The sequence below is a fragment of the Alternaria triticimaculans genome (assembly GCF_023758025.1).
Source record: "Alternaria triticimaculans strain BMP 0046 chromosome Unknown scaffold_7, whole genome shotgun sequence".
Lineage (NCBI taxonomy): Eukaryota > Fungi > Ascomycota > Dothideomycetes > Pleosporales > Pleosporaceae > Alternaria > Alternaria triticimaculans.
Genome location: NW_026055964.1, coordinates 958893 through 985474, shown reverse-complemented (window position 1 = coordinate 985474; position 26582 = coordinate 958893). Strand labels below are relative to the sequence as shown.

At 52.8% G+C, this 26582-nt stretch overlaps 9 protein-coding genes across 9 annotated transcripts; 6 read left to right on the top strand and 3 right to left on the bottom strand.

The window, feature by feature from the left end:
• Nucleotides 1–1328: 1328 nt before the first annotated feature.
• On the bottom strand, nt 1329–3732 carry J4E78_005704 (uncharacterized protein; the record flags this gene model as incomplete). The annotated part of the gene is made up of 3 exons (XM_049366321.1): nt 1329–1497; nt 1530–2926; nt 2974–3732. The coding sequence occupies 3 exons, from the start codon at nt 3730–3732 to the stop codon at nt 1329–1331; spliced, it is 2325 nt and encodes a 774-aa protein (XP_049222047.1).
• A 3330-nt stretch (nt 3733–7062) lies between these two features.
• J4E78_005703 (uncharacterized protein) lies at nt 7063–9300 on the bottom strand (the record flags this gene model as incomplete). The annotated part of the gene is made up of 5 exons (XM_049366320.1): nt 7063–8204; nt 8253–8564; nt 8610–8874; nt 8959–9229; nt 9296–9300. The coding sequence occupies 5 exons, from the start codon at nt 9298–9300 to the stop codon at nt 7063–7065; spliced, it is 1995 nt and encodes a 664-aa protein (XP_049222046.1).
• A 901-nt stretch (nt 9301–10201) lies between these two features.
• On the top strand, nt 10202–11200 carry J4E78_005702 (uncharacterized protein; the record flags this gene model as incomplete). Its single annotated transcript, XM_049366319.1, has 1 exon — nt 10202–11200. One exon carries the CDS (start codon nt 10202–10204, stop codon nt 11198–11200), a length of 999 nt encoding a protein of 332 aa, XP_049222045.1.
• Nucleotides 11201–11532: 332 nt separating this feature from the next.
• Nucleotides 11533–13190, top strand: J4E78_005701 (uncharacterized protein; the record flags this gene model as incomplete). Its single annotated transcript, XM_049366318.1, has 2 exons — nt 11533–11556; nt 11610–13190. The coding sequence occupies 2 exons, from the start codon at nt 11533–11535 to the stop codon at nt 13188–13190; spliced, it is 1605 nt and encodes a 534-aa protein (XP_049222044.1).
• Nucleotides 13191–13623: 433 nt separating this feature from the next.
• J4E78_005700 (uncharacterized protein) lies at nt 13624–15083 on the bottom strand (the record flags this gene model as incomplete). The annotated part of the gene is made up of 2 exons (XM_049366317.1): nt 13624–14869; nt 14986–15083. The coding sequence occupies 2 exons, from the start codon at nt 15081–15083 to the stop codon at nt 13624–13626; spliced, it is 1344 nt and encodes a 447-aa protein (XP_049222043.1).
• Nucleotides 15084–15490: 407 nt separating this feature from the next.
• On the top strand, nt 15491–16430 carry J4E78_005699 (uncharacterized protein; the record flags this gene model as incomplete). The annotated part of the gene is made up of 3 exons (XM_049366316.1): nt 15491–15530; nt 15586–15839; nt 15966–16430. The coding sequence occupies 3 exons, from the start codon at nt 15491–15493 to the stop codon at nt 16428–16430; spliced, it is 759 nt and encodes a 252-aa protein (XP_049222042.1).
• A 288-nt stretch (nt 16431–16718) lies between these two features.
• Nucleotides 16719–17646, top strand: J4E78_005698 (uncharacterized protein; the record flags this gene model as incomplete). Its single annotated transcript, XM_049366315.1, has 2 exons — nt 16719–16904; nt 16972–17646. 2 exons carry the CDS (start codon nt 16719–16721, stop codon nt 17644–17646), a joined length of 861 nt encoding a protein of 286 aa, XP_049222041.1.
• A 924-nt stretch (nt 17647–18570) lies between these two features.
• On the top strand, nt 18571–19707 carry J4E78_005697 (uncharacterized protein; the record flags this gene model as incomplete). The annotated part of the gene is made up of 3 exons (XM_049366314.1): nt 18571–18577; nt 18847–19297; nt 19353–19707. 3 exons carry the CDS (start codon nt 18571–18573, stop codon nt 19705–19707), a joined length of 813 nt encoding a protein of 270 aa, XP_049222040.1.
• Nucleotides 19708–23514: 3807 nt separating this feature from the next.
• J4E78_005696 (uncharacterized protein) lies at nt 23515–25542 on the top strand (the record flags this gene model as incomplete). Its single annotated transcript, XM_049366313.1, has 8 exons — nt 23515–23688; nt 23738–23912; nt 23960–24182; nt 24234–24349; nt 24397–24526; nt 24577–24624; nt 24678–24992; nt 25047–25542. 8 exons carry the CDS (start codon nt 23515–23517, stop codon nt 25540–25542), a joined length of 1677 nt encoding a protein of 558 aa, XP_049222039.1.
• Between the last annotated feature and the right edge of the window lie 1040 nt (nt 25543–26582).

Sequence of the window (26582 nt, the reverse complement as noted above, 5' to 3'; positions counted from 1 at the left end):
TTTATCCAAGGAAGTTCAGGCAACGAAGAACCCATACGGGACTTTGAAGTTGTATTGAACATGCCCTCGAACGTGTTCTGTGCTGCAACCGCAGCGATAGTCACGTATGCGTTTTCGTAGATGTAAGCCATGCGAGAAGCCTGGCTGCGCCAATCTTCGTCATCGTCCTGCACTATACAAAGGCTGTCAATCCATATGTATTCGATTCCAAGCTCTTTACAGACTATCAGGGCATCTTGGTACGTATTTGAAAGATTCTCAACCTTCACACCAGTCTTGATATGGGCACTCCGGTTTTGGATAGTAGTCTTGATTACATTCTTTCCGTCCCCCCAGCAGTAGCTCAAACAGGCATATCGTTCGGGTGTCACACCCTCGGTGAGTGTCACATACCCATTCTCAATGCGGAGGAATCTGATGCCGCTGAGCTCTCTTTGTTGTGCACGAACCCATTGGCACTTGGAATGGTCTGACGTACATTCGCTCATCCAACCCCTGATCGTGTTGATAGTTGAAGTTGAAGATGTTTCTCCAGGAAGGTGCCTCTTAAAGCAGGGAGTTGATACTGACTCGGATGCATCTGTCGGTCTCGTTAGGTCCTGAGCCAGATGCCACCAGCTGGAAATCTCCATCGCAGAAAGGGGCACGCATACCTGCGTTTGTGAGAAAGTACTCAAAATGCCTTTCTAGAGGGCCCACTACTTCCTCATCATCATAGAAAATACAAAATCTGCCCTCTCTCTCTAAATCCATCCATGTTGGTCGTGTTTGCGTGATGGTAGCAGCCCAATCAAAACAAATTTGCGCTAACAAGAACCATAAACAGTCGCCTTCGAGGTCTGGCTCCTTCACATGCACAATGGAGATAGCTTTTAAACACGTGGAGCAGCTATGCCCAACCAGATCCGAGTAAGAGAACATGGTGAGGTAGGTGAGCGGAAGAGGAGGTGGAGTGATATAAATAGCGATGCACAGCCTTGAGCTAAAACGCTAGTGCTCACCTGGACTAGCGTGCTCCACGTGACCCGGGGACAAGACAGCCTCATGTAGATTGGTAAAAAGTATCGAAGTTCCAATGAGTTGTGAGGGTGTGTGATCCACATGATTTCGAAGAGATATAATAAATCAATGGGAATCAGTGGAAGGTGTAATCGAGGTCAGCTATTGGAAAGATCGCAAGAAGCTACAACTAAATCATTGATCCAAACAAGCAAAAGCCCACTACACCCACCACCCAGCCCAACATACCCCTCACCCCGGGTACATACCTGACCGCAGCACCGGTGAACTCCAGAGGAGCCGTCTGCTGTGCGGGCGCAGCGCTGGCGTTACTCGGCACCAAAAAGCCAGCCGCCATAGTAACTACCGGTGCCGGCGGCGGAAGGTTCTCTGTCGCGACTGCCGGTGCGGATGCGACCGATGTTGTCGAAGCGACGGAGGAAGAAATTGCGAGAGAAGTTTCGGATGCGCTCGACGAGGCTGGAGAGGCCGGGCTTGCTGAACTCGATATGTTGAAGGTGGGAATGAACGATGAAGATGGCGATGCAGATGAAGCCTGAGTTGCGGATTCAATCGACGACTCCATCGACGAAGTAGGGGCGATAGCAGCAGATTGGCTAGCCGTGCTTGAAGCCACAGATGTTGCGTTGCTTATCGCAGCCTCCGATGTGAGAGTAGCAGAGCTCGCAGCCTCAGCAGCTGACGACGCGCTCGCGGAAGCAGTCACAGTGATATCTGCTGTTGTCACCTTGGAAGTAACATAAGCTGTACTCGTGACCTCTACAGTCGAAGTGCTGTCGGCTGCGGTTGTTGTAGTGTTGAGCGACGACGTTGCTGACGGGGTGTACTCAATAGCCGGGGCTGTTGTAGTAGCTGCGGATGAAGTCGTGGAGACAGCATAGCTGATCAGAGTCGAAGTGGAGTTCAGCAGAGAAGTATTACAAGGCGTAGAAACGACCTCGCCCGCCATTGTTGAAGTAGTGTTCAACAGCGACGTCGCATCTGCGGTGCTGCTTGCCAAGGTGGAGGTAGTGTTCAGAGCAGCAGTCGTAGACACCATACTACTCATCGCAGTGGAAGTAGTGTTCAATAGCAAAGTCGTAGACATGGTGCTACTCATCGGTGTCGAAGTAGCAATCGACTCTGCGGAGGACGGGACTACGTCGCTGGCGAATATGAAGGTGACGTTTGGCATCAAAGTGGGAGCCGCGGCCATTTCACTAGCAATACTCGCTGTAGTCTTCGCTGTAGTATCTGCAATTGGCGTTCCAGATACGGTCGCGCTGAACAAAGATGTCATGTTGGCTTCTAGCTTTGGCGCCGCGGTCATGTTGGCTTCCAGCTTCGGCGCCGTGGATGTAGCTTCAACCATCATCGGCGGAGGCGGAGGCACGATAACGCCTGTGACGTTGTCGAAAGCATTGTCAGGCGCTGCACAGCCTGACAGTAGAGGGAAGACTGCCGTGAAGATGTTTTCCTGGACACCGACTGCGTTGAAAGGTGGTGGAAGGATCGGTATCGAAACATCGAGAGCGATATCGATCGAAAGGGAAACATTGGCTTCGACCAAAGCAAGAGGGCCCAGGCTGAGAAGTTCGGGTGGGAATTCTGTTGTCTGGTTGGCGAATGGCGCATTCGGTACTGTAGCATTGCTGCTGTTGCTGGCACCACAGTTTTCCGGAATGTTGCTCGACAGCTTCGCGTCAAGACGGGGTAAGTTCAAAGATGGGGTGACTTCAGCTTTGAGCTGATCCAGAAAGTCGAAACCAATCGGTATGGCTGGGACGAACGCGAGACCAAGCAAGATCTCTGCGTCAGTTATGTTAACGTTGACGGGCAGCGGAGTGAGACTCGTTTCCTGGAAGCCAGTAACGCGGCTGCTGGCAAGATCAGCAAGCTCCACTCGGATACTGGAACCATCAGGGACCTGAGAGCGTTAGTATCTCCATGATAATCATGTGGGAAAATATGTACCGTAAGCTGGAGTCCGTAGTTGACTTCAAGTGTACCGCTGATGTTAAAGTCAAAGGCGAGCCTGGGCTCAAAGATAGCTCCAGCCTTCCCAATGCCCGGAATTGTAAAACCAGCAATAGGAAGTTGGAACAAAGCGACCTCGAACTTCCCAGAGCTGGGCGGTCTAGCGAACAAGTCCAGTGTTGCACCAACGCCAGTCGCCACAAGCTCTACAAAACCACCACTGATGACATGCGAGATTTCCTTGCCGTCGTCGCCGCCTTCAAAAATGTCTGGAATGAGGTCGATCTGGGAAAGATCGATGTTGAAGGCACCCTGTGAAAGAGCAATCTGCCCGCTTGTTGCGCATCGCTTGCATCCAATCTCGATCGGCAACGGTACATCAGGTGCTCCAATAAGGCCAGCAATGCCCGATAGGAATGCTTCGACCGGAAAAGTGGTGTCGAGAAGCTCGGATGAAAGGTCAAAGGAGACAGTGTTGACATCGTCGGGAGTGTCTGCCGGTATGTCGACCTTGTTCTGTCGCTTGTTTCGAATTCTCGCGAGGTCGGAATGGCGTCGGTAAATATGATCGTCTGTCGTGTGGCCGAACGATATGTCGACATGATCAAATGCTGCTCGCCATGTTGTCTTTGAGACGGACAGCTCAAGGGCTTCACCGTCCTCAGCGAACGACACGTCATTGACCCTGTGATCGTCAGATAAAATCACCGAAATGCCCGTGTGAAGCTCACCGATATACCGATCGCTCACCCTCATCATTACAGCCCTCGTGGGACGTGATGATCAAACCACCATCCGCGTCATGACAGGCCGCTCGGGCGTCTCGTGCTGAAGAAGTATCCACAAAGTGTAGCTTCATCGTGTCATCCCCACATTGCACATCTTTGAGGTGATGTTCATGCTCTTCCAAGTTGAGTAGTGGTCTCTGCCCGCTGACTTTGACCTGCGAAGCAAATGTAGACTCGTCATTCCAGACGTTCTCATCTAGCGTATTGTCAGTATTGGTACAATCTCGTGGCTGCTACAACATACTGTCCACATAGGCCAACTCAGATTCGAATCTCTTGGTGATCCTCACGCCCCTCCGATAGAGATCTGTTCGTTTTGTAGCTGCTCGCAGCAGCCGATGCGTCTCAAGGTCACCACCCGAGATCGCAGCAACATCCGCGCTAAAGTATGCGATTAAGAGAACGGCAAACGCGCCGCGGAGGCTGGAGAAATGCATGTCGCGCGCGTATTAATCGAAGAAGATGAGTTGAAGAAATGTTCGTGCTCTTGTGAGGGCCGAGGAGCGTACGAACGACAACCCGATTATTAAAAGAATGTAAAGAAAACGAGCGAATGTAAAGAGCGTATACCTCACTTCGAAAAGTAATCTCGCCAGCGAGTGTAGACGACAAAGATATATAGAAAAGAGCCCACCCACGAAGAGAATCCACACACACCGAGAAGGAAACGGAAGATACCTACCCCTACGAAGATCGGACGAGAACCAAGCCTAATAGAAAGCCCGACTCATTGTGAACCCCAGCACAGCCAAGCCAACAGGCTATGGAGATCATACACTGCACGGTACCTGCATTTTTTTGGCACTGCAGAGGTTGTCTTTCGCAGCGAGGGCTGCACCACGCGTGGTAAGGCCCAAGATCCTCGGCCCGTGGTTCGCGTCGCATGTTCACACGTGTGGTCTAGTCTATCGCGACCGTGGCGTGAATGGCATGCGCTACAGCTGTCATAGGTTCGGAAAGTAATAGGACAGCGGAGTAATGGTACGGGGGTGGGTTCTCAAACGGGGATTGTGTGAGAAAGGGTTCTGTTTGCCTCAGGTTCTTGTCCAAGCGGGCGGGGCGCGCCAATGGCACTAGCGCAGCACTATTCTGCTTTTCATCTCTTGCTGCGACAACCCCTGAGGCTTTTCTATCGGTATCTTCAATTGCAGGACTTTCGGAACTTTCGGCAGGTAAAAAGGGCCTTTGGTGTATTGGTAAGGGCTTCAGAAAGGTGAAGTTATGCCGAACGGTGTATTGGATGCTTTCAGACAAGTAAGGTGCATAGCACGAAGGAAGTCGTCGACGTGGGATTTGACTCTTTTTCATGAGTAGCGTACGATAAATCCACTGAAGGATTCAAATGCTGTGTTACCATAAGCCCGAGAAAGCCCCAAAGGTGCTCAGGTGGTGGCGCAGGCTTCAGGCGGCAGCCTTGGCCTTTGCCGCATCTTGAGAACGCTGACATGTGTAGCCCAGTCCACAATACCCTCACATACCCTCTCGTGATTGCGAGTCGCCCCGCAGAATGCCGCCGTCGGGAGATCCGTATCTCGACGTACCGCTCAATCTGGGAAGGAAAAACATCAGGCTGGTGACGCTGGAGCCCGGCGACGCGTCAGAGTCCATCAAATGCAATCTGCAGAGCCACGCGCTGGATGACGAGTGTTCGGCGTACGTCGCTCTTTCATATGCATGGGGCGCGAAAGAGCGATACGATGATATCCAGATCAATGGCTCGTCTTTCCCCGTCGGTCGCAATCTCTGGCACTTCCTCAACCAAATGCGAATGCAGGGTCAACAGGTGCTCTTCTGGATTGACGCCATCAGTATCAATCAAGCGAACGTCCTAGAGCAGAATCACCAAGTGCAGATGATGAGGGAGATCTATACACAAGCTTGCTTTGTGTGGATCTGGCTTGGCGAAGCGGATCGTTCCACGTCCAGCGATGTCGCAATGCGGTACTTGAGTAAGCGCACGGCTTGGAGTGGCAAAGATGTCGACTTAAGAAGGTTCTGGACTGCGCGCAAAGCAAAAGCTGTACTAGAGCTGTGTGAGAGGGGGTATTGGAGAAGAATCTGGATCGTGCAGGAAGTCTTGCTGGCGAAACACATACAGATCTTGTGCGGCGGCTATTGCGTGGAATGGGCCAAATTGCAGCAACTATTAGAAGATTCTCAAGCTATCTCCGATACAGGCAGATCTCTTCACATCGTCGGCGTAGCAGCTGTCCTTGACAGTCCAGCTGGGATCATCATCAGGGCGAAAGCGCGATGGAACGGCGACCCTCAACCATTCACATTACTCCTCGAACAGTATCAAAGACAACAATCGACTGATATCAGAGATAAGGTGTACGCTCTCCATGGACTGGCAAGTGATAGTGGTTTGATACCCATCAACTACCGGATCGATCCAAAGCAACTCCTAGCCCAGATGATCTGCCATGCCTGCTCGCCACTAGCGCCCAAGACGGGAATGAAGCGATCAAACACTGGTCTACTTGACTTTGCAAAGTTGATGCAAGAATCACTCAAGATCCTTTGCGATCGGGCAGAGCTGGGTCGTCATGTCGAAGTGGCTTGGTGGAATCGCATTGTATTTTGCAACTTCAGTTCTTCAAGAGAGACATGGTACACGTGGCGACTTGACCTCCATGAATCAGGCAAAGGATTTGGACAGAATATCGACGACACGACTCGGTATGTAGATAAGTCCCTACATTTGCAGCCATCAGATTCACCAGAGCAGGCAGGGGTTGTAGGGTTTGCCACGGAGAAGGGGTTGTATCACTGCAGCGTAAGAGGATGTCGCACAGATATTGGTGAACGATCGGAACTCATCTGTCATGCGCAATTCTACCACGATGAATTCCATGATTGCTTCGTGGACGGCTGTCCTCACCGCTTCGATCGCAAGGACAAACTGTGGGAACATATCTGGCAATCTCATCGAAATGTGTTGCAGTCACCTTCTCTCTCAGAAAAGATGTTTGGCTTGCTTTATCGCGGAGACAACTTGATGCGCAAACTCCCTGCGGCGTGCCATTCGCGACATCAACACAAAACCAATCCCTACACAATGGTACACTGGGATTGGAGATGGCACTCATTAAGGGTAAGGCAGCCCCAAAACGATGGATTACCCAGACATTACGAGTCGTGCAAAACGTTTTGTACCTTTTGTACCTACCATTGGGAGTGCAGACTCAATGAATGCTCTTGTAAATACAGCTCAAGATAATAGTTATGTATAAGAAGCTAATGATCTCTCCACGAAGAATACAGCCCATATGTCTCTTCCAACCTAACGCCACTCTCACGACGCAGCACCAATCCCCTCCCCCACCGGACAACTCGGCACATTCTCCTGCCAAGCAACCTTCGCATACGCCGGCAAATAGCTATTAGTCGTAAAGGCTTCATCAATATAGTACTCCACCTGGCTGACCGAAAAGTCACCACCAACATCAGGCTTGTTCAAAGCGTCGACGATATAGCTAGCAATAAAGTCCAAGAACACCAGATCAACAGTCTTCGGCATCGACCCATCGAGCGGGAAGGAAGCGTTCGCCTGGAGATCATTGGGCTGGGAGAAGTTGGGGATGGCTGAATGAATTGTATCATCGCCGTCGGTGCCGAAGTCGTCTTTGGTCGTGTAGCCTGGGTTGGGCGCGGTGGATTGGCGGCGGATGAGACGGCCGCCTTGCTTTGAGCGGCGGGTAACGCCTTCGTAGTGGTGGGTGATTGGTGGGTCGAGGCAGGTATCTCGGTCTGCGAGGATGGGGCTGAAGCCGAAGTCGGAGGTCGCAAGGTCGCGTTTCTTCTTCTGGAAGGGACCGGCGTTTAGTATGCCGAGTACTTGAGAGGCTTGCTCGTAGGGTACGTCGGGGATGAACTGGAAGGCATCTTTGAATGGGGAGACGATGAAGGAGTCGTCGTAGGTGAAGGGGCCTTTGGCGAGGTCGAAGCGGACAGATCCGGTGTTGATGATGATGAGTCTTGGAACGTCCTTGCGCGTCTCGTTTACGACGACGGTGGCCAACGCGGTTTGAAGGAGTCCGAAGATGTTGCCTTCGGCTAGGAATGGCTTGCAGTACTGACAGTATGTCGCTGGCGCGCAACCATACAAATCAGTCAAGTTGAGCTTCGCTCGCTCGGAGGTGATGTCGTTAGTGACGCTGACACCAGCAGATGTATCGAACGCGGTGTAGCGTTGACTTCCCTTAGCATGGTAGGCAAATGTGTTACGGTTCCAATCAAGGTATCTTCGGGCGTAGCGGAGAGTGGAGTTGGAAGTAGACGTAGGCAGATGTGCACTAACAGATGCAGTCCCAGTGCTTGCCGGTACTACAGCGCTACGTGTCGGGTTAGGTACACCTTTAGGATTATGCTGCGCCTTGCAGGTCTTCGATTCAATACCAGACATGGCGACCCAGCCTAATGTCTCGCAGTAACGACCTAAGACCATGTTAGCCACTTCTTTCAAAGCACGTCCAAAGTACATACCGGACTCAATTCCTGTAGCTTTGTCGTCGTATACGGCAAAGTCTCGGATGTGGGTATGTCCACCAAAAGCTTGAATGGGTACGTCTGGTTTCATGCTGCGGATGGCTTTGAAGACAGTACCCATTGTACTGCTAGAAACGCTGGTTCGCACCGGGTTGTGGCCAGTGATTACGAACAAATCGATCGGCTCGGTATAGTTGACAGCTTGTTGGAACCACGGCTGCTTCACCATGTCGGCTGCTTTGATGACCTTGGAGACGTTGCTGTTGCCTGTGAAGTCGAAGAGGACGCCAAAAGCCATAATGCGGAGCCCTAATTCTATCAGCATATTGGTATTTCCACGATTGATCGACTTACCCTGCTCTGTGGTGAAGTAGCGGTAACGAGATCCAATGTACTCGAATTGGCCAGTGGTGGGGTTCTTGATCTGCACATTGCTAGTGAGATACTTGTCGCCGTAGACTTTGGAGAAGTTGTTGAAGGTCTCGTAGGCAATTTCGGTAACATAGAGCTCGTGGTTTCCAATGGTCAACAAATCGTAATCAACGTTTTCGAAAATAGCGTTCGAGACATTGCCATTGGGAGTGGTCGCGTCGCTGAGTCCAGCACCGTCGTGCAAATCCTATCGCACGTTAGTCGAAGTGCTACTTCCTCCAACCACACGCGCAGCCCTACTCGTCCCCAGGGCTTGATGGCAGACACTAACCCCTGTGTCTACCAGAAGCAGATCGACCCCCAGGTTCCGAGCCTTCTGCTTCATGTGCTTGGTGAAGCTGGCGTAATCACCCCAATCGGCCCCATAGTTCTGTTCCTTGATGTGACCTTCCAGCCATCCATGGGTATCCGTGGTATGCAGGAAGTTGATCTGACCCCATTCCAGTGGCGCTTTCGGTGTTGTGGTCGCATTCTGCGCGTCCGGCTGCATGCGACGAACGTTCCTGGTCAACACGACATCGTCTTTCAGCGGCCCGTAGCAGCTGTTATGACCTTCGCAGGCTAGCGCCGGTGCTACTGTCGCGATGAAAGCGCCAAAGGCAAGAGACCGCATGATGAGGACCGGATGAATGACAGCGCGTGAGGATAAGCGTTCAGGGCGTCATCTTCTTATGTAGCCTCATGGCCGGTACGCGTACGTGCATCGCCGCTTCGGCTGTCTTACCCATGCCGGCAAACAGAGATGCTCCTAGGGGCGGAAGCGGCAAAACCGCACGTGTAACGGTCATTGGAGAGAAAGATAAGCTTCGGCATGGTCGTGGACAAGCCATGCCAAAAGGCTTGATCGAGGCCATCTCCTTCCTGTTGGGTGACAAGCGCGACGTTAGCGTTCCGAGGACCGGGGTGTGGCATCGCACCTCTCCGATGGTTCTTCCCAGCCATCTCCCGTATCTCCACGTTATCATTCGCCAACTCGCTTTCACCATCCTGTTCGAAATGCGGCTCGTACCTGATACTCTTGAGAAGCTGCTCGATCGCGACGATTACTCAACCTGATGAATGCGTGCAATACGTCACAAGTCCTGGTATCTCGCTAGGAAGACAAGAAAACTTTCCTCTTTTAGGTTACTCTCATCACGGATCTCGTGTTCGATCATCCCTTCCAGGACTGGCTTCCTGTCACCATATGATAACATATGGCATGGCTCTGGACTACACTACGGAAGCATTGCGGTGTGTTGCTTCCATGACCTATCCCAGAGCTCCAACCCTGACTCAGGCTTCGTCTTTTAGCGAGACCATTCCCGCAGCGAAATGAAGACCCAAGTAGATGGCCATTTCCCCCCTACTCAGTTCTGGAAAGGCATCGTTGTGACTAAACAATGATCAGCTATGTGAAAGTACATAGCAGCACTGCATCGACTACAAAGCAAAGTACCTCCTGTGCTCTTTCACGCTTCAACCCAACTTCTCGTTACAATCCTCAATATAGCGGCTACATCAACTTCGCAGTCATGGCCAACCCACGGTGTGCCACTTGTGGGACAGTCGCCGTCCGTCCGGATCCAGACCAGCCTCACCTCAACGCTAGGTGGTACAAGAACCAGCTATTAGCTGACATTACCATCAAATACGGCGACCATGGTGAGAACGAGTTCGTCGGTCATCGTCTCGTCTTTTGCTCAGTGAGTGAGTGGTTTAAGAAGGCATCCAAAAACTTCAAGGAAGCCAATGATCAGGTTATAGTTCTAAAAGGCGACCATCCGGAAGGTCTAGAGGCTTTTTTCGAGTACGCGTACAAAGAGGAATATCTCGAAACAGTCGATATTCCGGATGAGTTGACGGAGCTACGACAGCGGTTCATGCATCGTCTGCGTGTCTTCGCAGTAGCCGACAAGTATCAAGTAGAAGGCCTAACAGCTCTAGCCTATCGCCAACTCAAGCAGCTCGTGGATCTCTTTACTGAGCCAAGACGGACCTACGGTGACGAAGATGAGACGACAGCACCGGAGTTCTTCCGGTTCATGGTGAGGCAAGTGTATCATGATAGCGAGCATTATTTCCCAGCTCTGCGGGACGACCTACACCAAACCGACCAGACCGCCGACGGCACTTCGCAGATGAACCCGTCTGAGACTGAGCAAACCAACTCCACGTCTACTGAGAATGCTCCTGTACGCGCTACAGCTCAGCGGCACACCTCCGCGCGGGAAACAACATTCAACCCACCGAACCCACATTCACCCGAAGGTAGAAGTTCAAACCACCCTCTCGATCGCGTCCAAGATCTGCTTGTCGAAGGAGCCATGAATGCCTGGGTCAACGCGCATCCGGACTTCAATCGTCAGCATCTTGTGCCTCTTGCGCAAATGTTCCCGGATTTCGGCACGGATCTCATTGTTGCAGCGCTGAAGTCGGCGCGCATAGAAGGCATGCCTGAGTATCTATACGAAGACGAGGATTACGCTTATGACAGTGATAATGACTGGCTGAGGGCCCACCACATCTTGTGAGATCTAGCTAGCTTGCAACGGAGATGGAGACAGGTATGTAGGCGCGTAGCGCAATGACGCAAAACATGTACTGTTGAAATGTATACGAATTCGCGATACTGTTCTCGTGATGCGACACATTTTTGTCAGATTTTGTGCATCTAACGCGCTGCGATGATAGTAGCGCGCGTGTCGAAAGTGATGGAGTGAAAGTGAAGTTGGTCGAACCTTCTCGATGACGAGCTGGTCCGAACGCGACATGCCACTTGAGCCCCGCAGTGCTGCGGACAAGGTGCAGCCTCGAAGCACAACACAAACACTCGCCGTAGCACACGACTCAGACCTCGGCCACCATGGTAATCAACTACAGCAAGTGGGTGAGTCATGCGCCTCTACCATTGTAATAGAGGCAGCTTCTGACAATTACTAGGACGCTCTCGAGCTCTCGGACGACAGCGACATCGAAGTGCACCCCAACGTCGACAAGAAATCCTTCATTCGCGCCAAACAAGCCCAGATCCACCAGGAGCGCGACCACCGCCGCCACCAAATAAAGACGCTCAAGTACGAGCGCATCATCAACGATGGCCTCACCGAACGCGTCGACCGCCTGCTCACAGCGCTGAAGTCGCACAAGGACAAACAGGCAGAGGGAAATGGCCAGAACGATGACCAGCTCGTCTTCCAGGCGATGATGGAGAGCATGATGGACATGAAGATTGACAAAGACGGGGGTTCAGACAGGCCGCCACCACCACCAGAGGGCGTACACGAGCACATCAAGGACAAGCCCACATACCCGCAGATGATGGCGAGCTTAGTAGACGCAGTGAAGAAGGACATTGACGAGCAGAAGAGTGAAGAGCCGCGATACACACTATTCATCCAGGGTCTAGAAAAGGAGAAGGCGCGCATACAAGATCTCCAGCAACAACTCCTGGCCAAGCTCGACGAGCTAGAAAAGGAAGACAAGAAGCACATCACGAGCGACGACATCCACGAAGGCTTCAGCTACTCCAACGTCAAGAAAGCCGAAGAAGAGAAGAAGAAAGCCGCCTCATCCTCTTCCTCATCGAAGAAAGAGCCCGCCGTCGAACTCCTCAACAACCCCTCCCGCCCCTCCGCCACCCGAACAGACACAGGCCAGTCCTCCGGCGCAGACGGCGACATAGAAGAAGGCAGCGTCGTCGAGCCCACTGGCGCCGACTCCGACAACGAAGACGACATCACCGCCTCACCCCTCGCACAGCAATTCGCTAAAATAAAAGCCGGAGACTGGTACGCCTGCCTCCAATTCCTCATGGCACACCCCGAGATTCTCGCAGAGAAAGAAACCGACGGCCTCCTCGTCGAAGCCTTCAACTCTGAACTCGACGGCAAGCCCAAGCACGCACGGCAATGCGTGCACCAAGGCCTTCTATTACAATACTGTCGCCAACTAGGTGGGCGACAAGGCGTAGAGCTCTTCTTCAAACGCATACAAATAAAAGACCACCAAGCCGGCAAAATGTTCAACGACGACGTCGATTCCACATACCACCGCATCAAGACACGCGCAGCCGAAATCCTAAAAGAACGCGCCGAGAACCCGCAATCCGAAGGCGCAGGCGTCGAGCAAATCCAACTCCACGCCGTAGACCCAGGCACCCAAATCAACATCTCGGTGCCCCCCAAAGAATCCAGCGCCACCGACCCCGCAGAGAAAGAAGCAGAAGAGCAAGCGAGACAGATATTTGAAACGTTCCCGCCGGGCCTGCAGCGTGCGCTGGAGAGCGGGAAGCTGGATGAGGTGAACAAGGTGCTGGCGAAGATGAGTGTGGATGAGGCGGAGGAGGTGGTAGAGAAATTGGGTCAAGGGGGCATGTTGAGTCTGGAGGAGGGCGTGATTGATGCGACGACAGAGGAGGGACAGAGAGTTATGGGCGAGATTGAGAAGAATAGGAAGATGCCGGGTCAGGGACAGGCGCAGGAGCAGGAGCAGGGGACTAGTAGGATTGAGGAGGTGGACTAGGGAGGGGATGGGTGAGGGTGTGATGGGGATGGTATTATGAATTATGGGAATGGAAATGGTCTGGCATGGTATGGGATGACGGGTCCTGTAATTGTACATTATGATTGATGATGGTATCTGAGAATGACTGATTCTGAGCAAGAATCCTAGTTGTGTCGCCTACTCGATCCTATAGCTTTGCCTTGGATCCCGTCCACCATCTCCCACGTTAAACCTGCAAAATTCCCACTTCGCCTATGCTGAGACCCCGTCAATATCGTACATCGACCCTTAAACCCTAGACGCCCTGTGCAGACTAAATTGCAAGCCATGCGGTAATAAATGCCACTCTCGCGCTACAACATATTCATTTTAAAACCATCATTCCATCCATTGCCCGCTCTAGCAATTTCCTTAGAAAATATGACACGAATCCTGGCTATCCCCAGTGCCCTCAAATCAGCTCAGCAAAGTTGTCGTCGATGCCAGCCATATCCCGGTCTCCAGCAAACGCCGCAAAGTCATCCTCACCAGCATTCCTGCTCATTTTCCTCTTCTTGTGCGCATTCTCATACGCATGATGTTGTCCGTACACACCACCTTCAGCAGCACCCAGTGGCGCATGTTGCAGGCTCTTGAGGAGGTCTGCAGCTATGTGCTGGTTTGGCTCGCCGATGGCGGTCGCATATTCGGGCTGTGTAGTGTGCTGCGCGGGCGCAGGAGCGGTCTCTGGTACGACGGGGTGGGCGGCGGGTTGCGGCATTTCGTCGTCGCGGATGGTGGGCACAGGGTCGTTCTGGGGCGCGGGTGCGAGGTGTGGTGAGCCGACGGGTGTGAAAGATTCCATGGGTGGGGGCGTGAGTTCCTCGACTTCTGGTCTTTCTTGCGCGCCTAAGAAGGTCGCTGCGACAGGGGAGGTTGTAGCGACGGGGAGGGGTGCGGTAGAGATTCTGTTCTGCTCTGCTGCTGACAGGCCTTTGAGGATGGCTTCCTCGACTGCGCGCTTTCGGCTTTCTATAGCGTCTTTGCGCGTCTTGAGGTCTGCTTCCTGCGCCTCTTCGTCGATGAGCTTCTTCCTGTTCGCCTCGAGGAGGTGCTCTAGACCGGTGAGGAGAGCCTTGCGCGCCTTGATGCTCTCGGCGACAGCGCCTTCGGCCAGCGCAAGCTTCTTGCAAAGTGCAGCGAGTCCAGCCGCGTGCATTGGCGGGGATGGGATCGCGGCATTCGGGTTGGTGAGCTTCTCGTAGTCTTGGTTGGCGGTGGTGACGGCGGGTTTCGTGGCAGCATCGGCCTTCTGGAGGGCGGTCGCGAGAGGCGCGACGGGTGTGAGCTCAGGCGGGACCGACGAGCTCGAGAAGAGCGATCCACCCAAAGCAGGTTTGCGCGTAGATTTGGAGCGGTCCACCTCGTCTATCGACCTCTCCACCGCCTGCTGCACAGCCAAGTTGAAGATGCTGCGCTGCCTCCAAACCTCGACGACCCTTCGAATCTTGTTTTGTATCTCGTGGGGGGAGCCCTTGTAGGCTACTGTCGTCGCTTCGGCGAGAATGGGTTCGTATGCGCGCAGGAACTCCTCCTTCTTGCGCATCTTGGAGGTTTGTGTGATTTCGTTGGCGAGATAGATGAGCACCAGTTTCTTATTCGGAGGCGACTCCTTCATGCGCTGTAGCCATACATGAGCGATGCGCTCGGCATGTCGTCTGTACACGTGACGTTAGTATATGGTTCCAAAGTGCATGACAAAACTCGCAATCCATGGATTCGACGCGTGGTGCATGCAGCAAACTGGAGTCTTGGCAGAGATGAGATGCTTTACCTGTGGAAGAGGATCCATTGGCCGACAGTGGAGATGGCCTCTTGAGTCTCATTGAGCGATGAGAGCTTGGCCTTGAGGCTATCCTCGGTGAAAGCCATGATGGCGCTGGAGGTCTTCACGAATATATGCGACAGCTACTGAAGAATGATGCGCACGCGAGCAGAAGACAATGACCCAGCGGAAATGCGCGTGATGGTAACAGATGGAATGCAACCTTCAGCGTGCGATATGCGCTCTGCAAGTGTTCGCGACTACAGTGTCCAGATGATGACGTGTGTTGGGGATGGAATGGATGGAGAAGTTCAAGGTGAGGGAGCACTTGAGAGCTAGAGGCGCTAGGTGGTATGCGGCTAAACGTGGCTCCGCCGCGCCAAGCAGCTCCCTGGCTGGCCGTCACCGACGGTAACTATCCAAGACGCAACAACAGGACACTTGTACGCAAACTGCTGTCGCCAAACTTATCTCCGCTCCTCCCACTACATCCCCCACATCCTCCACATCCACAATGGCAGACCGATTCCCCTCATTAGACGAGATTGACGCCGGTGAGCTCAGCTATGGTCCCCGAAGCACCTCCGCACCGCATACTAAACCAAGCAGGCCAGACCGAAGCGCGCGGCGATGCGGCAGACTTTGACATTAGCGGCGACAACGATGCCAGCAACTTCCTCGACCGTGAACGCGCGCTTCTTGGCGACGATGCCGACCAGTTTGCTTCGGAAAACGACAGGGCAGCGACGGTCGAGGACGGCGAGGATGACTTGCTTGGGGGAGACTTCAGCCAGGCCAACGTCGGCGGCCAGGAGATGAGCGGCTTCGAGAGCTCCTTCCCCGCCATTGACACGACCAACGACGTAAGCACGCCTGCTTCCTTAGCCAAGCCATGGTTGCGATCTGGCATGTTCAAAAGTGACGCGCCAGTCGAAACATGAATTGAGCATGGAATAAACAACTTCACGACGGTATACTGACTCCAGCAGCACATGGCTCCCGGCGGAACCATCACAGGCTCAGGCCTGCCCTTCCTCCCCGGCCAACCAGCCCCATCCTTCACCCCACAGCGCTCAGACTCCCCAGAGCCCGACGTCATCCGCGAATGGCGCGAGCGCCGCGACCTCCAGATTCAACACCGCGACGAGGTCTCCCACGACCGCAAACAGAAAACCATCCAGGAGGCGCAGCAAAACATCGACGACTTCTACGAGAACTACAACAACAAGAAGGACAAGGAGATCGCCAAGACACGGAAGGAGGCTGAGGAGTTCCTTGCAAACCGCGATGACACCACTGCGGGCGGTACGAGCTGGGAGCGCATCGCCAAGTTGGTCGATCTGAGCGGAAAGGGCACCAAGGGCGGCGCGTCAGGCAGCGAGAAGGCCCGCTTCAGGGAACTGCTGCTCAGTCTGAAGAAGGACGAGAAGGCACCGGGTGCGACTGGATACTAGACGGAACGACGACATGGGTAGATGGCTATCTTTTTGGAGCTCAGGGCAATGGTTTGGCATACGAATGAGCGTGTCTACGGCCATAAAACTTGGAGTTTACGGATTAGGTTGCAGGGTACTTCATGCAGCTGTGTTAATACTTACTCTCTGATTGCCTACCATTGCTTGTGGTTTTCGATTTTCAGTCATCAGCACGAGGATCATCGAGCAAGCGCTTTATATTTGCTAATGTGGTATATAGGCATTGAGATGTTGAGCCTGGACATCTAGCATCTAGCAGTATCGACCATGGACATGATCATGAACTCCCCACTAGAAGTTGAGCTAACTGCTGCTTTCAAGGGCCATATGACCCCCAATGTCATGATCCAGTACGGACACCCAAACAATCCCAAATACCGCTTCCGCACTCACAAAGATGTTCTCTTCAACTGCTCAGCGACCTTCAAGAGAAAGTTCAACTCCAGGGAACTAGTAAGTCAACTTGACCATCACTTCCTGTTTCCGTCCATGTAAGATCCTTGCTTTCTAACCTGTCAAGGACATTGGATCTACCATCACTATTTCTCATGAAAACGTCGAAGCCATAGAAGATGTGCTACGCTACTTCTACCTCAAGACCTACGATCCGGTTCTTCTCCCTTCGGCTCCGATGTCTAGCATGCAACAGCGCAGGAGGTTCGCCGCTCGTCACGCTGCCGTTTACGATCTGGCACGTCAGAAGGTGTGCGGTGTCAGTGGCCTGGCTGAGCTCGTTCATGGGCAGTTCCAGCAAGGCGCTGATGACGCTCTAAAATGGTTGGATCAGCCAGGCAACAATGCGGCAAAGAACGCTGTGAGACTGCTCCGCATGTATGTCAATCTGATCTACGAGAACGACGACGATACTTGGGAGACGTTTGAGGGTCAAGATATACCCGACATGATCAAGTTTTGGCCTCTAAGAGGTTTGGTCTGCGAAACTGCAGCTAGGATCTGGTTGAGAGCGCAGCGATGGAATGCAACGCCGGCTGCTGGTCAGAATGGAGTCCAGGCACAAGGCGAAGAGGAGGTTGAGATTAATCATGGCGACACAGGTGAGGACGTTGTGAAGAAAGAGCTCGCGAAGTTGTGCTGGAAGTATGCGCATTTCGCACAGGACTTTGCGAGGTGGATGTTGATCAAGGGAGAGGTAAGTATCGCATTGGGCCACAATGTCATGGGAAGGACTAGGTAGATGGTAGAGGTATGCGGACATGCGCTTCCAGAGTATCTAGGTAGAGTAGAGTAGCCACAGCACCACCTAGGCACTCGACGCAACAACAACCATCTGATACAAATCCAAACAAGCAAACAAACCCGTGACTTTCGCGGGATTCCCATCCCCACGGTCCAGCCAAAGCCAAGCCCTTGACCAGCCCATCGCAATCTAACCACGGCGCCATCACCAAACCCTCCCCAACCCCGCGGGCCGCATCGCAACAGTCCCGCAGCACCAGCAATCTAAACGTCGTTCGACAATGCCCATGTAAAGTGTGCATCGTGACACCGTGTCGACCGCCAACCCGGCTTTCCTCTATATAACGACTATATTAATTTCTCCGAAGATGCAGCATGGGACCTTCCCTGGTACGGCACTTGGGTAAACGAACATCCGCAGATGCCCAGGTGTAATATCGAACCTGAGACAACCACCAAGAAACATCTAGCTGGTGTCCACCAATTGCGTGAATCGCAAGCGTAGGTTGATTATTGAACATGTTCTGTGCATCATGTTTCACAAAAAAAAAGGTCGAGACACTTTTTAACTTTTCCAACGCGGACGAACCCGTGCCCTACCACGGCACAGTACCAATGCAAGAACAAGACTGTTCTCCCTCACGAACAACATATGATGGCATTCCAATAGAAGAAATGACGTCTGACAAGAGAATCCACCATCAACTCATTTCGCTTACCTCCTCGAAGTTCCCTCAACGGGCCCAACGGCTGCTTCCAGCCTGATCCAGCCACGCCTCACAGCCTCATAGGGGAAACAGTGGAGCCGCCCAAGGCCTCGCTAGCGCGCCTTGATTAATCTACGCACCCTCCTTTCATGATCGCCCTCCAGCATGTGGCCATCGCCATGGCAAGCCAGTGCAAGTTTCAAACAATCATCTCGATGCTTGGTGCCTTGGATCGAATCCCATGGTGACGCAACTGCGCTCCTGTGTCGTGGAGTAATTACCACCCGGGAACTACTATAAGACATGCAGCTACCTCTGACAATCTATTATTTTCGGCATCTAGGTCACTCGGTACCGGTCGTCTGTCTAACTCCATCGTCGTCTATTCACTCGTTTTTTTGTGTTGCACAAACTTATAAGTCATTCTCTTCTTTCTCTCCATCTTCGGATTATCAGCACGCTCGATACGCAGGACCGTATCTTCACAGCAGCAACATCTCCAATCTACCTTTCTTTGATACCCCGAATTTATCGAATCGACTCTACCATCTTCTTCAAAATGAAGTACATCACCTCCGCCCTCGCCTTCGCTACTGCCGTCGCAGCCCACGGCTACGTCAACAATGCCACCATTGGCGGCAAAGAATACATCTTCTACCAACCATACCAAGACCCTTACATGACGGACGTGAAGCGCATCTCACGACCGATCCAAGGCAACGGCCCCGTTGAGGACGTAGCCATCTCCGATATCCAATGCGGCGGCTACGCAGCCGGCGGTATCAACGGCTCCAAGCCCGCTGCTCTACACGCCGAAGCCGCCGCGGGTTCAGACGTCGAGCTTTACTGGACGCTCTGGCCTGAGAGCCACATGGGTCCTACCATCACATACATGGCCAAGTGCCCCGATGCCGGATGCAACGACTGGATGCCTGAGTCAGCGTAAGTCACCCACCTGACCTATTATCCACCACCATGATATTAACACCCCCACCAGTGCAGTCTGGTTCAAAGTCCAAGAAGACGGCCGCCAAGGCACCTCTGACGTCTGGGGCTCCGACGCCCTCCAAGTCCCCGGCGGCTCCGTCACATACACTATCCCCAAGTGCATCGCACCAGGCTACTACCTCGTGCGCCATGAAATCGTTGCTCTGCACGCCGCGTACCAGTACCCTGGTGCGCAGTTCTATCCTGGGTGCCATCAACTCAAGGTTACCGGAGGTGGATCAACGAAGCCGAGTGGCCTTGTTGGTTTCCCCGGTGCGTACAAGGGTAGCGATGCCGGTATCACTTATGATGCCTACAAGGCGGCTACTTACACCGTTCCTGGCCCCAAGAAGTTTACTTGTTAGATGGGGTGAAAGTGGCTGGGGACTCTGAGATAGGAACCCGGGAATGGGAACCCTCAAGTACAGTACCCTGAGACGGGTAACAAAACGCTTCTTTGTATATATTTGCAGTCGTATATAGCTGTCGTCATGAATAGATCTCTGCATCACCCTTGAACATACTTGTGTCTGTTTGTTCTGCATCGTGTCGTGTCGCGTAGTTGGTTCTTGTCGTAACGCTGTTTGCGAAATCATTACTTCGTTCGAAAAGATCCAATGTTATCGACACTTGCGCAGACGCTTTATCAATCGCAGGGGATAGCTGATCGTTGCAGAATTGTGTGCATGCGTGACCTTGGCTGTTGCACTGCGGTCCCTACAATGGCCGTGTGCTTGCTTGATGCGCTGGTAGATGCAGCGTCGCAAAGCGCATATTATCGCATCGAATGTGTCGAATTTCAAGGGTGCAATGAAATTAGCGTCTGTATTGCAGTCATGAATATCCTGGTGTAAGATGCAGTCACGCCGCTGCTGAGTAACTATTGCGTTTGATGGCCGCGAGTTAGGTACTTCTCCTAGCCCTTCTGAGTCCATAGCATGCCGTCGAAAATGCTGACGAGCGTACTAGGCAGGTCTTCGACATCCGTTGTGTCCCTACTGCGGTGTCTCTATGGCTACCTTCGGATTTCGTTGCAAACATCCTATCTCGACATCTGTGCCGCGGACGTCGAATAACTCTTTCTTTTTCCTGACGGCGACAACTTCCCTGATTCCGTCTCGTTCACTCCGCGGAGGCAGGGCACTTCCTTTTATCCTGGTTGTGGACTCAGAAATCTGGTCAGATGAACAATCATCTCGGGCCTTCTCTGGTGCTTTTGCGCGTGGAGGGGAAGCGTTCTCACTTCCCCGTCAGCCGTATATCCGCCACCCTTACGTGTCGGAGCCTGATTCGCACTAATGGGTCTGCGTCTTTCATCTGATTGTCAGGCACCTCGGTTGTGCATATTTATCAGATGCGTGTACCAGAGTGAGTGCGATCACGCTTACCACGGTACTGACGGGTGCAAAGCCTATCTGGGCTACCAGTACCCGATGCTCTTGGATTGGCTGCTTCGTTTTGGTTCTGCGTTGTCGACGTCGGCCTTACCTCGTACTATGAATTCGAGGGTGTGAGCAGGAGCGGTTGTAGATGACTGAAAGCGGTAGCGCCCTGTACGATCGGTGAGGTTTGATCAGCGCTGTGTGCTGTCGCATTTGCGAAGACGCATCAAGGTCAGCGAAAACCTGAAGGTCGCATCTTGGTGTTGAACGTGGCTAGTGACTCTAGAAGGATATGGGGAAGAGCGCCACTTTCCGGTCAGTCTAGAAGGATGTATTCAGCTACTATATCGAAAATGGTACACCGTCTGGAGGTGGAAGCAGCCCAGCATGGGCTTGCGCCAGTCTAAGTGCCAGGCTGATCGCCGGCCCTAACGGACGGGTCCGCACATGGCTTCGGCACTATTTTGAAACCGCCGAAAGGAAGAGGTACCTTCTGGAAAAGATCAGAGATGTCAGGTTCGCTTGGAGAAACGAGACGAGTCAGCAATTGCCCGGACAAAAGGCGCATGGCGTAGATGAAGCAGGAACTTCTGACGTCCTTGCTGCGTAGTGTCGGCGAGGCTTTGAAAAGACAATTGCTAATGCGATTGCGGTTGGAATCGCGGTCAAGGTGATGTGAAGAGCAAGCGGTAGTCCAAGGGCTTGCGCTGCAGCTAGCAATGCGATGATGCCCACAGTGGGCCCTAGACGCCGGTTCTGCTCCTTCCCCGACTCACATCTGCGCCGTCCAAGCTAACCTTCGAGTGCTAACACGCCCGACAGCCCGAAACAGAATGACGATGCACCCATGTCGTCTGTGATGATCGATGAGGCAGCTGCAAGCGATATCGGTATATTTCATCGCAGAGCCTTGGAGCCTGAGGATCTTCATCTTACGACGCATCGTCTTCCGTCGTAGCCGTGAACGCTTGACAAACGTTAAAGACCAGGGTTTCTGGTAATTTGTCCAACGGCTCTGCTTCGTGCTCAACTCCGTGCCAGGCGGACTTAGTCGAACAGGAAGACCCTGGAATTAGTCGATGGGTGAATAGCCGCGAGCTTCCACCGCTCTTTCGGATCTTGCCAACACTCCTAGATGTCTAGCGAGTATTCCATATCCTGGCCTTGGTACCATCATCATGATCACCTGGCCATGTGCATACTTAGGCGACGCTCCTGATCCATGCTTCGTCGTGGCTGGTTGCAGAAAGACGATCCGTGCTGCTGTTTAAATCGGGCCCTTGAAGATATGTGGCGCGCACCAAGGCGCGCGACTAAGGCACAGTTTGAGAGGTGCAAGAGGCCCAGCGCAATGGTAATGAAAAGCAAATCTCCGTGGGCGATCTGGTCAGGTTCGTGTTACATGTGCATTGGTTGTTGCATGTGCGCCGTCGCAGGCATGTCTACGGGTGTCGCTTATGCTACTCGTCTAGGCAAGATGACACAGCGCGGGACTGATTTCTGATAAGCTGTCGACGAGACTCTCGTTCTCAAAGTATATTGTCGAGTATACGAATCCCGAGTAAATCATGGCCGACGTTTCAGTTGAGGGTCAGGGATCAAGGTTTCGGATGAAAGCTCCCGCCGCGGTTCATGGAGCGACTCCGAAGTCTGCGTTCCGTGAGAGCCCAGCCAGAAGCTTACAAAATTCCCTGATATCATGCTCGTCAGATCTGTCCCTCGGCGAAGGTACGTCGTATCAAAATAGCCGCGCGGACCAATAGAGATCTTCCTCCTCACCGCCTGGACGAAGTTTTCTTACGAACAGTCAGGGGGTACCGGTTACAGGTAGACCGTAGTAACACCCGAGTCGTACCGCTCGTGAGCTCACGCAAGGCAAGCCGCACTTCCATCTGCGTGCGTCATAGCTCCAAAGAATGTGTTAGACCGCGGCAGTTTCCTGCCCGGACATTGAGTAAGGGCTCCTCGCTGAGGCGCGTTGACGCCGTTGAGTAATCTACCGTGCCTCGCGACACATCGGCTAAACATCGACAGTCAGCTATCGAGAGGCTCATCCATGCCGCTTCGACAGGCGTCACAAGCGTCTCATGAGGTGGGTTACATATTGTTCCCAGGGCTGAGTATACCCCAGTCAGAAATGCAGAGTAAACGGCCCGCCACCTTGGGTCGCCGAAGCGGCACCACTCTTCTTGGCCCCAGCACGCTACTTCCTTCAAACGTTCGGCACCAGTCTTCGTGCGCAAATGACAGTACCGTAAACCCACAATCGCTTCAGCGACTCCAGGATCTGCCCGTCTGCGAAAAGAGGCTGATTGTTTGCGATTGGCTGCGTTTTCGCACCCTGTCGTCCCACTCCTTACTTGCTCTTTCCCACGTTCACGCCTCTAGCAACACACTCCGCACGTGTCATCATGGCAAACGCTGTAAAATTACTACCCTGAATGTAGGTCGCATCTCGCAACTTGATACTACTGGACCGTTTTGGGCACCCGTTGGTCGCACGGTTGGCTTTTCCTTTAGTCAGGTTATTCATATAGCCACTACCCGTGGACATGTCTCCCATGCCCCTACATCATTCACCCGACCACGTACCCTTTCCACATCCAGTATCGACTCCCTGGTAGCTGGGTTTGTGGATCCACGCCGTGGCTGTCAATCCTCCTAGTGTGTCTCCGCTGACGGCCCACCGTCTTTTACACCCTTCTAAATTCCTTCTACGCTTCCGTCGCCGAGACCCTTCTTGTTTCTCTTCAACTTCTCATGCTCGTTTGTTGATCACCGGTATTAACCATGGGCTTCAATCCAGACTCCAAAGAATTGGGACCGAGTGAGCCACGAGCGCTCCAACCTACCGTCTCTAGTCAATCGAAAGCAGCAGAAGCAGGGCATCACCAGAACCGAAGCATCATGGCAACTATCGCGGACGACGACGACCGCCTGCTTGTGCGCATTGGATACACTCCTGTAAGCGCTCCAAGTCTTTCACTCGACCATCTTCCAACAGTCTCCGCAGGTTCTACAAAGACATTTCTCGAGATGGTCTACAGTTTCATATGCCATTTCGATTCTAGGAGTACTGGGCTCAGTGCCCGCTACCTTTGGTGCACCAATGAGCTCGGGAGGTCCAGCAACAGCAGTATGGGCCTGGTTCATTGGCAGCATCATGGCATACTGCATAGCAAGTTCAGGTACGTTTGCAACATACATAGAAGAGTTTTAGCTAATTCTCGTCAAGTTGCCGAACTGGTCTCAGCATATCCGACAGCGGGCGGCATGTACTATGTCACAAAACACGTTGTACCACCTGAACACGTTGCAGCCTGGGCGTGGATCATCGGTTGGTGCAACTTCCTTGGACAAGCCGCCGGCGTAGCAAGTCTGGCGTATACAATCTCCCAGATGATATTGGCGACGGTTGTCATGCACACGCTAGACAATGGAGAGTCTGCCTTTACGCCGTAAGAATCACCCCACTTAGATCACCTGCAGCAGCTTACCGATCAATGCAGGCAAGCATATCAGACCGTCCTTCTCGCTATTTTCGTGTTGTGCATGTTTGGCACAATCTGCTCGTTCCCCACGAATTGGCTTCACCGTATTATCTTGTGGTTCGCCCCTATCAACAGTACGTCGACGAAGGATTCGTGTTGAGCGCCGTCTGACAGCAAATAGTCATCGCATCAATCTGCATCTGCATCGCTCTTCTCATTCTCACACCGAACAAGCAAAGCCCACAATGGGTGTTCACAACAGTCATGGACGGCTCAGGCTGGGGAAGCAAGGGTTTTTCATTCCTCCTTGGGTAGGTCCAAACCAACACTCGCATAGCGCCAGACCACTGACTAGTCCCAGCTTCCTTTCCGTTGCATGGACGATGACTGACTACGACGGCACGACACAGTAAGTCAGCCCTACGACTCCACACATGAGCCAATCTAATCAGCGTTACACAGCATGTCGGAAGAGACCCACGATGCCGCTATTCGCGGCCCTGTAGCGATCCGCGCTGCAATCCTCGTCTCCGGCGTCGTCGGTTGGATGCTAACCGTCACCTTCTGCTTCTGCATGTCAGACTACGATGCGATTATGGCCACGCCGACCGGTCTGCCCGTGGCCCAGATCTTCTTCAACGCTGGCGGCAAAACAGGTGGAACCATCATGTGGTTCTTCGTCATGTTGGTCCAGTTCTTCACCGGCTGCTCAGCCATGTTGGCAAATGCTAGAATGGCTTGGGCCTTCTCCCGCGACGCAGCCTTCCCATTTTCGGGGTGAGTTTCCGCGTCCAATCGACACTAATATTGAGGGGTGCTGACTTTGCATAGCTTTTGGAGCAAGATCAACTCCTACACGCACACTCCGGTCAACGCGGTATGGCTTGTTGTGCTGTTCTGCAGCTGCCTCGACCTAATCGGCATCGGAAGCACTCTTACCATTACGGCTATCTTCAACATCACCGCCCCGGCCTTGGACATCAGTTACATCGCAGTCATCATTGCCCACCGATGGTACGAGAACACTGTCACTTTCCACCCTGGACCATACACAATGGGCAGATGGAGCAAGCCGGTCAATGCGATTGCAGTGACATGGGTCATCTTTATCAGTGTTGTGTTGTTCTTCCCGACTGTCAAGCCAGTCAGGGCCGACAACATGAACTACGCTATCTGTGTGGCAGCCTTCATTGGCCTGTTTAGCACGGCTTGGTGGTATGCGGGTGCAAGGAAGAAGTACACCGGCCCGCGCACAAGCGACACCATCGACATGCTTCCACCGGAGGATCCAGAGGACATCCTCAGCGACTACGACAACAATGTTTAGTGCACAGTTCCGCATCGCATTCGCCTATTCCTATTCGAGAGCGCATGGCCGCCTCGAACTTTACGATTTTAACGATTTCACATTCAACGGAGTTTTACGGTGGCGGGCCTCTTTTATCTCGGCGTTGGTCCACATTTGGGTTTCATTTCTTCCATCATTTTCTTTCGAGCAAACGGAGTCACCACCTAGAAGGGAAGAGAGATCAGGGGCCACTCCCATTCACTTGCGCAAGATACCTATAGATCGGATGATACCCCCCCAGCAGCCAGCCACACGCGTACTCGATAGCAAAACTACGCCAATGTCCTTATTATTTAGCGCAATATACTCCATCACTACAATCATCTACTTTCAGTAATTTCCCCCATCGTCCTCGGTTCGCATGGTCACTACGTGGGTGTCAATGGTCACAGGTTTGCCTCTGCTACTAGCGTTGCAGCTTCATGCAATGCAGGTCATATTTGGTCCGCCCACCCGCGATTAGTCGCACACCACCAATGACAATAAATGCACTGTCTTTTTGCTTTTTCGCCCTGTTCTGACTGGAGTGATCGGTGTTCACAGGGCGTGGTTCCCTTGCTTACGTGACTCTGCACTGCTAGCATACTGTACATCTGCAGGCCTAGCGGGATCGAGGCTGCAGTGGATGAACTTCGCACAATGGCACTCTTTTGGACTTGCGGCCGGTCGGTCAGAATTGCGGGAGGAATACCATGCGGCAAGGCTACTGGTTTTGTAATACGGCTATGAAATACCATGTGGCTACGAAGTTGCAGTATCTGAGATAGAGTGGCGTATAAACCGTACGTTACATAAGCGTAACACTGTACGAGCAGGGCAATATCTTACACTCCTTCTAGTTTGTATGCATGTGCACATTATTGGTCCAGAAAGACATGCTCGTTGCTCCACCAAAATCGGAGACCTCTACAACAAATGGTACCACAACGCATTCATCCCGCTAACCAGCGAACTCAGCCCACAGAAAACAACAAGTCCGCCATAACCACTTCCATAGCCCCCAATTGCCTCTCCTTTCC